Source organism: Herpailurus yagouaroundi, unplaced genomic scaffold (assembly GCF_014898765.1).
Source record: "Herpailurus yagouaroundi ecotype Mexico unplaced genomic scaffold, PumYag 213, whole genome shotgun sequence".
NCBI lineage: Eukaryota > Metazoa > Chordata > Mammalia > Carnivora > Felidae > Herpailurus > Herpailurus yagouaroundi.
The window spans coordinates 15,786,063-15,799,908 of record NW_024412444.1 but is presented as its reverse complement, the minus strand read 5'-3'; the positions used below and the strand labels follow the sequence as shown (position 1 = coordinate 15,799,908).

Genomic DNA, 13,846 nt, shown 5'->3' with positions numbered 1-13,846 from the left:
GGGGCAAAGCTTTTGCCAGGAATGGGGGCATCTGGGGCAGGGCAACAGTCCTGGTGTCCCTCAGACCATTCTGTATAGGTGGTTCTGGTGCAGGCCTCAGCAAGTCTTGTGGACTCCACTGTGCAGATGGAAAAACTGAGGCCTAGCAAGGGAAGAGATTTGCCTAGTGAGTCAGCAGCAGAACCCAGGCCTCCTTCCCTGTTCATAGAACTTTCTAGGGGTGGGTCAGAATGGTTGTCTGGTCCCCAGACTCAATAAACTCAGGCTCCCTGGAGAAGGGAGGTGGGGGCACTTGGTGGGTCATGGAACCATGATGATGAGGCCATCCCCAGTCTGCCAAGAGATCATTCAGTCAGTGTTCAGTGTTCAGTGAGTTCCTTGGGGCCAAGGGGAAATCAGAGGCACTCAGAGCCTAATTACAACAAACAGCTTCCTGTGTAGGGGTCTATCACTGGGACCCCCTCTTGGCCCCTGCTCCTGGAGAGTGGAAACTCAACATCCTGGACCCTGTTCTGGGGATGGTCTGGAATTTAAGGTCAGAGGGAGGTAGGCTGGGGAAGAGGGTGTGAAGGTGAGACTGTGTACAGCTGGTCGATGGTCACCATCTCCGGGGTGGTGGCTCTCATGTGTGTTATTGTTTCTTAGTTATCTCCCTAAGGGTTCTTCTAGGACTCATCGATCGGCAGGGCTGCTGGAAAAGCAGCACCCCCACCGCCACCCCCCACCATTCCTGCTGTTCAAGCCCACCCTCCAGTTGGGTGACACAGCAGTGACCAATGTATGGTTGCCTACCAAGGTGTACTGACCATGGTCCTTTGGGCCCCTGAAGAGAGTATAAGCGTGTTCTGTGGGCTGAGGCAATCAGGGAGGGCTTCCTGAGGAGGTGTGGCCTGAGATGGGATGGGAAGTTGTAGAAAAACTGAGAGGGAGGAAATTCTCACTAGGAAGCTCCACGTGAGTACAGGTGGCAATGGGTTTGGGCTGGGGGCTAGGATGAGGCCTCAGCATTCATGGGCCGGGGTCCTCAATCTTCCAGTCTCCCAGGAACTCCTACTCCTCCCTGAGTGCTGGGCTTTTAAGGTCTTATCTGTCAAGCTGACCTCATGGATCCAAGGAGAATTAATTTGTCTCCATTTTTATTCATCAAAGAAAGTTCTGGTCAGAGCTGCTGAAGCCAGCTGGCCAATGATAGAGAAGGGGGAAGGTCAGAGGCAGCCTAGGGAGAGCGGTGAACCCCAGACCTCGCCTAGCCCTCTGACAGCCCCCATGTCTGTGACTCAGTTTCTCTTAGCAGCTCAGAGCCCCTGGCTTAGAAAACCAGAGGGAGATCTTGGGGGCCCAAGAGGCTGGCTGGGGGCTGGTGGGGAGTGGATAGCTCCAGCCATCCTGTCTGGATGCCTGTCGCCCTCTGTTCCAGCTGGCCGGCCACATGAAGGGCTCATTCTGCTGTCTATTCACACGGGACTTTCATCTCCGCCACCGCCAGTGAAGCATTGCTCCCAGCTTCAGCACTGCCAGCAGGAAGGCACAGGGGAGGGGGAGCCTAGGATTGCCATGCCCTCAGACCTCTTGCCCAAAAGGCATGAGCCTAGGTGCCCTAAACAGTCTGCTTGCCCAAGCTCTAAGTTTCCAGGCTACCAGAGATGGGTACAGGACCCCCACTCACAAGCTCTTGCAGGAACCCAGTCTTTCCTATTTCAACAAGAGCAAGGCTGGCTTCCCTTCAGCCCCCAGAGAACAGAGCAAAAGACTGCCCTCCCACCACAGGGTAGGTGGGATCCCTGGGGGTAGGGGGGAGGTCATGGCTCAGCCCCTTGTTCCTCCCTCAGGGAACAGGTAAGTATGGTGGCCTCCAGGGCAAGGCAGGAAAAGCAAAGCCTAAACCCATGCTCAGCCACTGGAGAAGATGGAGGCATTAGAGGGTGGACACTTGAGACCTAAGAGAGCAGGGACTGACCCCAGTGTCCTGCCAGGGAGGGAGGGAGGCAGTCATACCCACTGCCCACACTTACAGAGGGGCAGAGTCGAGGTGGCAGGACTGCTGGGAGAAGCAGACCCCCTGGCCCCCATGCCCCAGGTAAGGGACACAGCAGTGACTATCTCATGGTGGGGAGTGGGGGATCTGTGGGCTGGACCTTCTGAGAGTAGACCCTTCCTGCAGTGGCCTATCCATCTGTCTGGCAGCCATGGCCCCTGTGACATCATCAACCCACTGCGTTGCTTGGCAACTTTCCAGGATTAGCACTCTGCCCCTGTCATCCCTGACGTCCCACCATGGGCTGATGTTGCCCTGGCAACCCGGATGGGTACTGCAGCTTTTTGGACAGCTGTACCCAGTGTGGGAAGTGCCAGGAAAAATCCAGGAAGCAGGTGCCTCTTTCTAGGTCGAACAGGGTACACAGCCTATCCCCAGACCCACAAAGGAGCCAGGCTGTCCTAAGCAGGGCTTTGAGGGTTTTTGTCTCCTCAAAGAGCTTTGGTCAGCTTTGCCTCCAATTCCCCTTATACCCTTTCCTTCCTCCCACAATGATCACTAAGCACCTACTGTGTGAATGCCAACAAGAAAAGCAAATAACACTACAGTTTAAGCTTAGGGAAAGTTGCACCAACATTGGATCTTGAAGGATGAATAGGAGTTGGCCAGGGGTTGGTGGAGAGAGGTGTTCTGGACAGAGGAAGCAGAAACCTGTACGAAGGCCAAATCACTGTCTCCAGCCACAGCTTACGCTCTGCCTCTGGACTCCTCATGGCCTGGCCTCTCTGGCTGTCTCTTTCAACAGACATTTTAAGGCAGAAACCAGTTTAAATCTGAATGCTCAGTGCCCAGCACTGGCTTGACACTAAGGTAGCATAACTAAAATGTCAAATAGAATTGGACATTTGTTTAATGAACCTCGGGTCCTCCTACCTCCCTCAACACCAACCTGCCTCACCAAGCCTCAGTTTCCCCATCTATGAAATGGGGCCAATGCGGAGAAAGCTCTCTGGGTAAGGGTTCTCAGGTTGAGGTGGGATGGTTTTTAAATTTTCTTTTGGTTTGTAACCCACCTCTTACCCTGACCCTCTCCCCCCACTCCCCCCCCCCCACCCCGCCAAATGTTTAAGACAAGTGCAGTGGACATCAGTAAACGTTTATGTTTCTCAGTTGTCAGTATTGGACCATTTTTGCTTCATCTCCTAACTATACTTATCTATATATAAATCTAGCCAAACCATTTGAAAGGAAGTCACAGCAGCGGATATCCTGACATTTGTCCTGAAATTCTTCAGCCCACATCAGTTAAGACAGGGACAGTCTCCTATACAACCACAATATCATTTTTCACATGTAAGAAAATTAACAAAAATTCAATATCCAGGACAGACAGGAGGATCAAAGCCTGAACTCATGCCAGGTCCTTGAAGCAGATGGGTGACTGAGGCCAAAGATCGGGGGCAGGAGCACCCACTGCCCACCCTGAGGAGGCTGAGTTGCAGCCTGGTTTGTGTGTGTGTGTGTGTGTGTGTGTGTGTGTGTTTCTGTACAAGCTGAACCTCCAGAGAACAGAAGTGACCCTTTTCGCAGCGATCTGACCATCTGGCCCACAGCTGTGGCTTAGATATGAACTTCCTCAATTATTACCCCCAAATTATTCACATAACTTTACTTGTTATTTTATTTATTTTCCCCAGGATTCAATCAAAGTCCTTACCCTGCGTTTGGCTGTTTTGTCTCTTTACTCTAGAAGAGTCAGGGAGGGGAGACAGGTAATGGAGCCTGGGTTTGACAGACTAGAGGGCGGCCACTGTCCCCATCCCGCCGAGGAAAGACGGGAGCACAGGGCGGGAGGAACCAAGTCCCAGCCTGTAGGTGGTGTTGGGCGAGGGGACTTGCAGACCCGGGGAGCGTTCGGGGGCGGAAGTCCCGCCCGCCGCGCGGATGATCCCGCCCCTTAGCAACAGGCCCAGCGTCCCTCCCTAGAGACGGGCCACCAGACCGCACTCTGCTCGTTGGAGCCGGTAAGTTGGTGGCCACCGAGGGGGATGGTTGGGCCAGCAGGGGCAGGGGCACCTCGATAAGGCACAGAAGGCGAGTGGACGGGAAGGAGGACTCCCTTCCGGCCCAGGGTCCACATTCCTGTCTCTGACTGCGCATTCAGTTTCCTGAACCTCGGCCAGGGGGAAAGGAGTGGGGGGCACTTTTAAATAACCTTCCAGGTAAGCCCTGTACTTACTAGACTGACTTTTTGCCCTCCCCCCGCCCCACACGCGGAGAATGTAGCCACAACTCCCCGCCCTGTGGAAGGCCCCTGCAGGCAAGGAGCCTAAGTCCTTATCAGCCACACAGTCCCTCTCCTGATGTCAACTGCAGCCTTAGTCCTCCATGTCCCCATCTGCAAATCCTCAGAGCACCGCCGTCCCTATCTCACAGACTCGTTACAGACATCAGCTTTCTTTCCTTACTTTTCTCACTCATGAAATCATTTGGCAGACACCTTTGAGGCACCTACTCTGTGCCAAGCCTGTGCCAGTCCTGTGCTAGGTGCTGAGGTTCCAGAGACCAACGTCACCCCCAAATTCCTGCATTTGCAGCTCTAACGATCACCTGGCAGGGAGGATAGATGCGCACATACAATACAGGGAGGTGTTCGCTGGAGGGAAGAGCCTCAGACAGATGTGGGAGCACAGAGGGGCTCACGTTAGGTGAGTACTCCAAAAAGGCGGAGAGAACCCCACGCCTGTCGGGGTCATTGCCATCCACAGTAGTAGTGTTTGCCAGGTAGCCCCCACAAGGGAAGAGACTTCAAAAATCCTTTAAGCCACAGATCTATTAGATGACACCTTACACAGAACCTGGTATGTGAAACAGATACAGGGTCTTTGCTGAATCCAAGGTTGGGTGGCTCTGAATTTCTTCTGCTTTGGCCCTCCTCCCCACAAGCACTCACCAAAGAACCTCAGGGCTCTTTGGTGTACAGTTTGAGAACCATTGTGGTGTTGCTTAGGGACATGGATCTTTGGGTCAGCCAGAAGTGAAGACCTCAGTTTCCCTTCTGGTTCTGTCAGTTCTTGGCTGTGTGTCCTTTGCAAGTTTCTTGACTTCTCTGGACCTTCATTTCCTTGTTTGTGGATTGGTGATGGTAGTAGTATGTGTCATGAGGATCAAACCCCCTTGTTCATTTGTGTCCATCCAGCCAGTGCCTGGTAGGTGGTTGGGTCACATGGGGCTGAATGTCACTGAATCCAATCTGAAGCTTCTTCTGACTCAAGCAATTAGGACTCCCAGGTGGTCTGACTGGGGAGAAAGAATGCCTCGGTTTAAATTCCACCTGTGCCTCTTGCTGGCTGGCTGAACTTGCACAGGTCCCTTAACCTCTCTGAACCTCATTTGCCCTACCTCTGAGAAATGAGGATAGTCTCAGTTCTCACCTCAGAGGTTTGAACGAGATGTTGCACAAACTACATGTAAGCCCCTAATAGCATTCACCGTTCCCACACACTGTGTCTGCTGGGGCCACCCCTGCCATCTTACTGGTCAGTTTCCTCATGTAAGAGGAGAGAGTGCCCAGAGTGAGCAGCAGAGGCTTGCTGGTAACCATGTACTCACCCTCTTACCAGCCCCACTCATTCCCACATAGAGGCAGCCATCACTGGTGGGGCTGATAGGAGACAGAGGTGGGTCTGTCTGTGTATCTGTCACAGGTCCTGTGCACACCAGCAATGCACAGGTGCCTAGAGCTGGGGTGGGATGGGAAGGGAGCTGTGGATCTTTGTAAAGGGCTGAGGGATGGAGGAGAGACAGGATTCTGAGTTTGCAGCTTGCTCTCGTGCCTTCCTTCATGGAACGTGTCTGTATGGATCCCCCACTGCCAGACTTCTTGGAGGGAGTTGGCTCATGGGAGAAAAAAAAAAACCCAACACAGGCTCCTTTTGCCTCCAGTAACACTGTGCTTTCCTGGACATTTCTGCATCTGTCATCTTGGCTGAGCCTGATGACACACCAGCTCAGCAGCCCAACATATTCAAGCGCATTTGAGAGCTGGGGAAACCAGGGAGTGGGATGCCCTCCTGTGGAGTGGGGACCCCGCCTCTCCAAGAACTGCCCTGTTTGGTGATTTTGTTCAAAGATGAGCAGACATCTTTGGGTTTGCAGCCATGATGGAGCTGAGCCCCAGTGGGTCCTCTGTCCGTTAGGGTGCTCTGGGAAGGGCTGGTGACTGTCAGATGGGTAGGCCAAACTCAACATTGTTTTTAGGGCCTGTCCCAGGAGGTGGCTGACTACCAGGGAATGGGTTCAGGGAGCCGAGTTCTAGTAGGACACTGGTTAGAAACTGGTCAGCCTCTGGGCTCAGAGTTTGGGCCTTCCTGCCAGAGCCCTATCTGGCCTTTCACGGGCCCTAATGTGGTCTTGCCAACTCACCACCTCCTTCTTAGAAACGGACTCAGCACTTCAGGCTGCTTCAGCACTGCTGGGTAGCTTTGATCCAGACAGTCCTGGCTACCCAGCCCGCCTTTCAGGTCAGTCCAGACAGGATTACCCTGCAGTGATCCAACAGGAAGCCTACACCAGCCAGGCATGCTTAAAATGGAGACAACAGGGCACGAAACATCCAGCCAACAGAGCGGCTTGTACCGTGAACTCCTGGCTGCTTTGTTGCAGTGTGCAGGGGTTGGGAAATGGGATGGGGCCAGAGGAGAGGGTGATGCTTGGGTCAGGGTATTCTTTTGTTAAGATACCCTCTCTTTTTTATTGATTTATTTTTTTAAAGATTTGTTTGTTTGTTTGTTTGTTTATTTTTAATATAATTTATCGTTAAGTTGGCTAACATACCGTGTATATGGTGTGCTCTTCGTTTTGAGGGTAGATTCCCATGATTCATTGCTTACATACAACGCCCAGTGCTCATCCCAACAGGTGCCCCCCTCAATGCCCATCACCCATTTTCTCCTCTTCTCCACCCCTCCCCCATCAACCCTCAGTTTGTTCTCTGTATTTAAGAGTCTCTTACGGTTTGCCTCCCTCCCTCTCTATTTGTAACAAGATACCCTCTCTTTTTAAATGACATTGTTATTGAGATAATTATAGACTCATTCCCTTTTTATTTTTGTACCTGCATTACATGAAAACCTCTTCATCACCATAACCTTGTCCAAATCTCTTATAACCCTGCCCTGACCAAGGATTTCCCCCAGTGATACGTTTTGAGGTAGCCAAAAGCAACAGCGGCTTGGCAAGGGCTTGCTCAGCCTGTAGTAAACGTTCTGCAAACCCTTGTCCCTGGGATGGTGGATGTGTATGCAGCCCCGTGGTACATGTGCTGTTCCTGCTGGGGAGACGCAAGGGGATGCATTGCATGAGCTGAGCTGACCCTGAGAGCCAGGGCGGCTGAATACCCTTCTGTAACTGGCAGCGGGATCTGTGGGTCACGGGAAGGTCAGGATCCCTCCAGGGAGACCATTTAGTCCTCTGGTTCCTGGGTTATGGTGTGGGGCAGACACAGGTGGGGGAGACAGCGCGTGGCCCAGCACCCCACAGTAGGGAGAGACAGGGCAGTTCAGTTGGGCTGGGGCACCAGGGTTGCCTCCTGCTGAAAGTCATTTTGGGGAAAACCAAACAGGGCCTTTCACTGAGTGAACTCTGGGCCACCTTCCTCGTCTCCTTTGTGAGTAACTAGGCCTTGCTGTCTAACATGGAGGAGAGGGGGTGAGCAGGTGTAGAAGGACGCACTGCAGCGGGGGCATCTGCAGAGCTTCCCTGACTCCCCTCACTCTGCCCCTGACTCTGGGGGCTCATTTCTCACATGCCACATCCAGGGAAGGCCCTGCCGTCTCCTGGTGGGACCTGCCTGGCACTGCGTGTCTGTGTCTGTCCAAATTAGGAGACCACTTCCTCCCTCTCCACCCTCTGTGTGGCAAGCTGTGGCCGGTTGCAGGATGCAGATGAGGCATCCCTGTGTCCCGGTGCCCCTGGGGGCTGGACAGAAGCCAGCAAGGGCCCAGTGATGCCAGTATCTTCTCCTAGGAGCGCCTCAAGAAGCAGCATGGAGCAGCCTAACAGAGAAGGCTACAGCCCAGGAAGGACCCCTCAGAGCCCAGAGTGCAGCAGTACTCCTGCGGGCCAAGAGTGTAACCTGAAGAGGACCCAGGCAGACCTAGAGTATAACCTGGGGAAGATTCTTCTGGGACCAGATTTTGGCTCCAAGGCTCTAAGCCCTGACCCCAATACCCAGCCTTTACCCCTGCCCCCACCCACACTCTCAGTCTTGGGGCAGCCCCGGAAGTTGCCCCTGACAGGCACTGATAAGAAGTACCCCCTGATGAAGCAGCGTGGGTTCTACTCTGACATCCTCAGCCCTGGAAGCTTGGATCAAATGGGGGTGAGTGTGGTAGCTGTCCCCTACCAAGCCCAAACCCTCCTTGTGGGTTCTAGTCACCCTTCCTTCCTTGCTTCCTTCCACCCGTCCATCTTGCCATCAGTCCATTTGTTCATTTATCCATCTAGCCATCTGTGTCTAATAATTTGTCCATCCATCCATCCACCCACCATCCACCCACCCATCCATCCTTCTGATCATCTGTCCATCTGTCCCTCCATCCATTTGCCCATTCATTCAACAATTCATTACTGAATATCTCTTATGTGACAGGCCCTGGACTGAGCACTGGTGACAGTGAGGACAAGACATCCGTGTCCCTATTGTCATGGGACAATGACTTTGGTGGGGGAATTGTCCCCCAGCTCTGATTGGGGAGGGGGTCCTTGGACAAAGTGGCATACTATGTGTTTACTGGGTGGCTGGGAGGAGGTGTGTTCCAGGCATGGGGAACAGAAGGTACAGAGGCTTGGGAACCCTGACAAGCTCCATGGCCTGTGTAGAGAAGGAGGAGAGAATGTGAGAGGACAGATGGAGGCTTGGGGTAGGGGGAGTATAGACAGGTGATGACCAGGGGAGAGTTCAAAGAGCCCCGTAGTCCTGGACAGCCTTAGGAAAGTTCTAACTAGGATAGGCCAAGAGGGTTAGGGCAAGATCCATGGATCCCCACTATGCTGGGGGTGCCAGAGTCACTCTTGATGGGGGAGACATGCACAGAGACACCTGCTGGACTTGTGGTCCCTCCATCTAGTGGCTCAGCTCCCAGACACAGCAGGAGTGTTCTTAGAGTGAGGAGGGAGCTGTGCAGGATCAGAAGGGGGTGAGGTCAGGGGTGTCCCAAGTGGCTGGAGCTTGTTGCCCACTATGGCCTCTGAATGAGGAATTGTGGAAACTCACTGTTCTGCCCCATTCCCGTGCCCTTGGGTGTTCCCTGGTGGGCTTGGGGGCGACATTTGGCCTTGTGGTCCCTCCCAGGTCCTGCCTGTCCCCAGGATGTTTATACCCCCTTAGAGCTCTGGGATTTGGTTTTAGGAAGTATGCCGTGGTCCCTGCATGAGCCAAGATCTCCTGCGGCAGGCCGACCTTGACAAGTTTACTCCAAAAGGTCAGTGCCTAGAAGGGCAGGGTGGATGAGTGGGTGCCATTTAGAAGCAAGACCTCTGGTCTTAGATTGTTTCTTCTTGGCTCAGGATCTCAGTTTCCTCAGCTATAAAATGGGGGTAACAAGATATAAGGTGCTTTGCAAGGGCCAAGCTAACGGTTAGTGCTCAGTGAACCACACCTTATGTTCCTCTTAGCTGAGCTGTGACAAGGGCACCACAGTGGGTGGGGCTGCTGAGGGCCAGGGCATCAGTTCTCTGCCCAGCTGGGGACACTAGGGTCTTCACATGTATAAATTACCTCCAAGCTGTAGAAAAGCTTGGAGAAGGCCAGGGCTGTGTCTGAGTTTTCCCTGCTGGGACCCCAGTGTCTAGAATAGGGCCTGGCATGGGAAAGTGCCCAGAAGATCTCTGCTGAACGAGGACTCTCCTCCCAGGCTCTGCGCTGAGTCCTGTAAGGACTGGGGCAGGACTGCAGAGTGTGGGGCAGTCTCCGGTGGCAGAGGGGAGAATAGGGTGGCTCCAGGAGAAGCAGCAAGGTGGGTGGGGCCCTGAGTGAGGAATCAGGTGGGAGCCCTCCCACCTGGCTGGCAGACAGGATACCCGCTTCGATCAGGCTCAGAGGCCCCAGCTGTCTGCCTCTCCTCCCCAGCCCCAGGAGAGGCCTGGCTCCTTGTTGACACTGCCCAGATTAGTCCTCTCAGTGCCCACGGACCTCATGGGGTCTGTGAAGCCCCAGAAGTGGCTCAGGAAATATCACATGTATGTGCATTTGTGTGGTGAGCTGAGGATCCAGTCTATTGGGCTGTACCGTCTCACAGACATCTGTGGCCCAGAAAATGCTTACAGAGTACAGATCTAAGGGTTGTGGGGTGCTCCTACCATCCACAGTGGGGTGGGGTGGGGATGCTTGGCGGCTCTGCATCCCCATCCACATGAGGAAAAGCAACACCAAAACACACCCTCTGGAGGCCCTTGTCCCTCCAGACTTGCCCTCCCTTGGGTGCCTGGTGCCAAATCTGGCTTCTTGTCTCCACTGCCAGCCACAGGCAAGCTCTGAGCTTCCCTTGCCCCAGGGCGCTCATACCCAGTACCTAGCGCTTTGTCTTGGGGCGTATTGGGCTCTGGCCTGAGCCCCTGACACTCCTGCCTGTGCCTCTGCCTGCAGTCAGAAGTTTTGAGATTCCTGAAGGCTTCGAGGAACATTTGGAACAGCAGAGCTTCGAGTCCACCACCCGGGTGCTCACCCAGACTGACTTCCCACTGCAGGCCTACGAGCCCAAGGTGCAGGTGCCTTTCCTGGTGCTGCCAGGCCAGTGCCCCCGAAAGATTGAGATTGAGAGGTATGGCCAGGTTGGCAGTGGGAGGGCCCATTCCTTTGAGGGGGCGGCATCCACCCAAGTCAAGGAGCGAGGGACAGCAGGCTACTAGGTGACCGTCTTCATGGCAGAGGTTACTAAAATGGGCCTGTGTGCAAATCTTGTAGCCCTTTGCTTTCTTTTTTGTTTTTGTTTTAAGTTTTATTTATTTATTTTGAGAGACACACAGACAATCCCAAGCAGGCTCCCTGCTGTCGGTGCAGAGGGCTTGAACTCGCAAACCATGAGATCATGACCTGAGCTGAAATCAAGAGTCGGATGCTTAACTGACTGAGCCACCCAGGCGCCTCACCGTTTGGTTTCTTTATAGGAACAAACTGCTTTCCTTGCTGTAGGATTGGGGAGGGTGGTATTTAGGTCAATGTAGTGGAACTACCAGACAGACCCAGGGCAGCCGGGGCTCAAGACATCAGCCCCAGCTACCACACTACTTCCTGATGAATTCCAGAGGAGTGGGGGGCCCTGGAGGCATCCCTGGGCCACACTCCTATCCACCACGACCCTGTGGACCCTTGCTGGCATCCATGAAGCCATCTCAGATGAGCTGAGCTGTCATGAGATTCCCTTGTCCCCCCTCGGCCAGGAGGAAGCGGCTGTACCTGAGTCTGGACATCGAGCAGTTACTGGCTCATGAGGGCATCAACTCTGACAAGCTCATGCCCAGGCACCCAGACCCCCACCACCCCCAGACCATTGAGCAGGGCCATGACCCGCTCTTTCCCATCTACCTCCCACTGAAGGTGAGCCTAGTTTCCATAGCAAGCTGATGGTCAGCAGTGGGGGGAAGGGTGGGTGGGAGGGGTACAGGACCCCGGCCGAGAGATCAGACCCAAAAGGGGATCTGTGGGAATCATAAGCACTCACTCGTCAAGCATAATTGGACCTTCCCGCCAGGGGTTTTGATCATCCTAGGCTGGGACAGAAGGGGCCCCAGAACCCCTGAGATGCTGACTCTGCTTTTTGCTTGGGAGCCTGGGGAGCCTGTGTATGCAATCTCTGTCCCCCCAGCTCCCAACCTTGAGGCACCAGAAGCAGCCCAGTTGGACTGTGGAGTAGTATATGGAGCTCCCTGACCACTGCTCCTGGACTCACTGAGATGGGGGAACTGAGGTGGAGGAGGGCCTCATTGTAGCTCCTTTGGGATGCCGATGGGGAAACTGGGTCCGAGGAGGAGAAAGAGGGAGCATAGCCTGCTCTAGCTTTCACTAGCCTCCCTGCCCTTCCTCTCCCTGACCCTGAGTATGTCTTGCTTGGCAGTCCCTGTGGGGAGGCAGAGCTGAATCCACATCACCCTACTAAGGGTGGCCTCCTGACTACCCTGAATCTCCTTCATTTCTGCATGTAGGTGGAATGCTCAGAAAAATCCAAGGTCCACCTCTTCCCTTGGGCCTGAGCTGGATGATCCTTGGGCAGTGGGAGAGAGAGCTCATATCCTGCTCTGAGTCCCCAAATACCCCTCTGCTTGCATCAGGGTTGCCCGGTTGGGTGGGGATCCAGGGTTTCACAGAGCCAGACCCCACAGGCCCCTGTGAATAGTGGGGGAGACATTCAGCCCCATGGCCCTCAGTCTGTAGCTTCTGCATCTGAAGAAGACTTACTTAGGCACCCTCATCTTCTGCCACACCCAACCCATTTGGCCCCTCTAGGGGAGAGCTGCCTCCTCCTGACCTCTGCCCATTTCTTCCAGGTATTTGACAATGAGGAGTTTGATTGCCGGACTCCCAGTGAGTGGATCAACATGGGCTTGGAGCCAGGGTCTCAGGACAGGAAACCTGTCCCTGGAAAAGCCCTCCTGCCCACTGATGACATCCTAGGTCATGGTGAGCAGGGCTGGTATGGGTGGGGGGCAGGATCCTGGTCTGTACCATCCCTGTCTGGCAAGCAGCCCAACCATTGACTTCTGGGCTGCCCTAGGGGCTGGCAGCTGTGGGAGGGGAGGGCTCCCACCTTTTGAGGCCTCCCAGCTGGGATACAGACTAAGGGGCTGGCCATATAGAGTCAAAAAATACAAGGACCAGGGATGACATTGTGAGAGGGTTGGGGAAGGGACTGCTGGATAGTGTCTAGTGTTTAAAAAAATTTTTGATTTATTGGTAATAAAAAATATGCAAGCTTGTTGGAAATGTTCAAATGTGTACAAGGGGCACAATTCAAGCCTTCCTTCCTGCCACCTAGAAATCACCATTGCTCTAGCTTTACCTATGGCCTCTCAACTTGCACCTCTGTATGGACAACACACATTCTCATGCTTACACACCTGCTTGCAAACACACATTCACAAGCACACTTACCATCATACTCACACACCATCCCCCACATCACACACGTTTTCACCACACATACTCACACACCTCCCATCACCCATTCACAGCCACTATCTCTCCCCGCCCCCAACACACATACCTGCACTGATGTCCCACAGATGAGCTGTATCTCTGCTTTGTCTGTGTCTGTCCCTCCTTTGGCCCCACATCTGCCCTGGGGCTGTGTTTGCTGCTGTAGGGAACTGAGCCAGGTTGACCTTCCTTGGCTGCCTCTGAGTGAGCATCTGAGGAAGATCTGGGTTATGAAGTTGGAGGTTGGAGTTGGCTGCCCCTCTGTGCAGGACTGAGGGCTGCTCTGCTCCCTGCCCCGTGGTGGACATGCCGCTTTGGGACGGGGAGTGCTCCCCCACCCCCCATGGACTCTGCCCAGGATTGAGAGCCATGCTGGTTGGTTTTAAGACTTCTCAGCCTCCAGGGGGCCCCACAGTAAGTCCATTGAGCAGGCTGTAAGTTTATGTTTCGATTTAAAAACATGTTAATGCTGGAATCAATTTCTCTGAACTAGACAAGAAGCCCAGAATGTTCCCTTTACTTTGGACTTAATTACAAAAATAATTTAACTCAATTGTTCCCAGATCTCCAATTCCTGGCAATAAAACCAGAAGGTGGGGGGGGGGGGGCTGCATTAACCTTAAATGTACCAAGTACCAGCCTCCTGGAAGTGCTTCTGTTTGCCCTCCTTCATGTGG

At 53.8% G+C, this 13,846-nt stretch overlaps 1 protein-coding gene and 1 long non-coding RNA gene across 8 annotated transcripts in view; one reads left to right on the top strand and one right to left on the bottom strand.

Annotated features, from left to right (window-relative positions):
* Nucleotides 1-1,119: 1,119 nt before the first annotated feature.
* Nucleotides 1,120-3,388, bottom strand: LOC121016884 (uncharacterized). The gene is made up of 2 exons (XR_005784508.1): nt 2,013-3,388; nt 1,120-1,511 (listed from the first exon to the last, which is right to left on the bottom strand). It is a non-coding gene; the product is annotated as an uncharacterized LOC121016884 (long non-coding RNA).
* Nucleotides 3,389-3,891: 503 nt separating this feature from the next.
* The window catches only part of DNAH1 (dynein axonemal heavy chain 1), a 76,932-nt gene continuing 66,977 nt past the window's right edge, over nt 3,892-13,846 (top strand). For 5 of the 7 annotated variants that reach the window (XM_040454886.1, XM_040454885.1, XM_040454883.1 and 2 more), the window contains exons 1-6: nt 3,892-3,999; nt 8,003-8,357; nt 9,387-9,459; nt 10,623-10,797; nt 11,417-11,573; nt 12,521-12,653. In XM_040454886.1, coding sequence (XP_040310820.1) covers nt 8,022-8,357; nt 9,387-9,459; nt 10,623-10,797; nt 11,417-11,573; nt 12,521-12,653 — 874 coding nt within the window. In that variant the 5' untranslated portion in view covers nt 3,892-3,999; nt 8,003-8,021. Of the gene's footprint in view, nt 4,000-8,002; nt 8,358-9,386; nt 9,460-10,622; nt 10,798-11,416; nt 11,574-12,520; nt 12,654-13,846 lie in introns of those variants that run through there. The other 2 variants (XM_040454884.1, XM_040454887.1) reach the window with 2 other exon arrangements.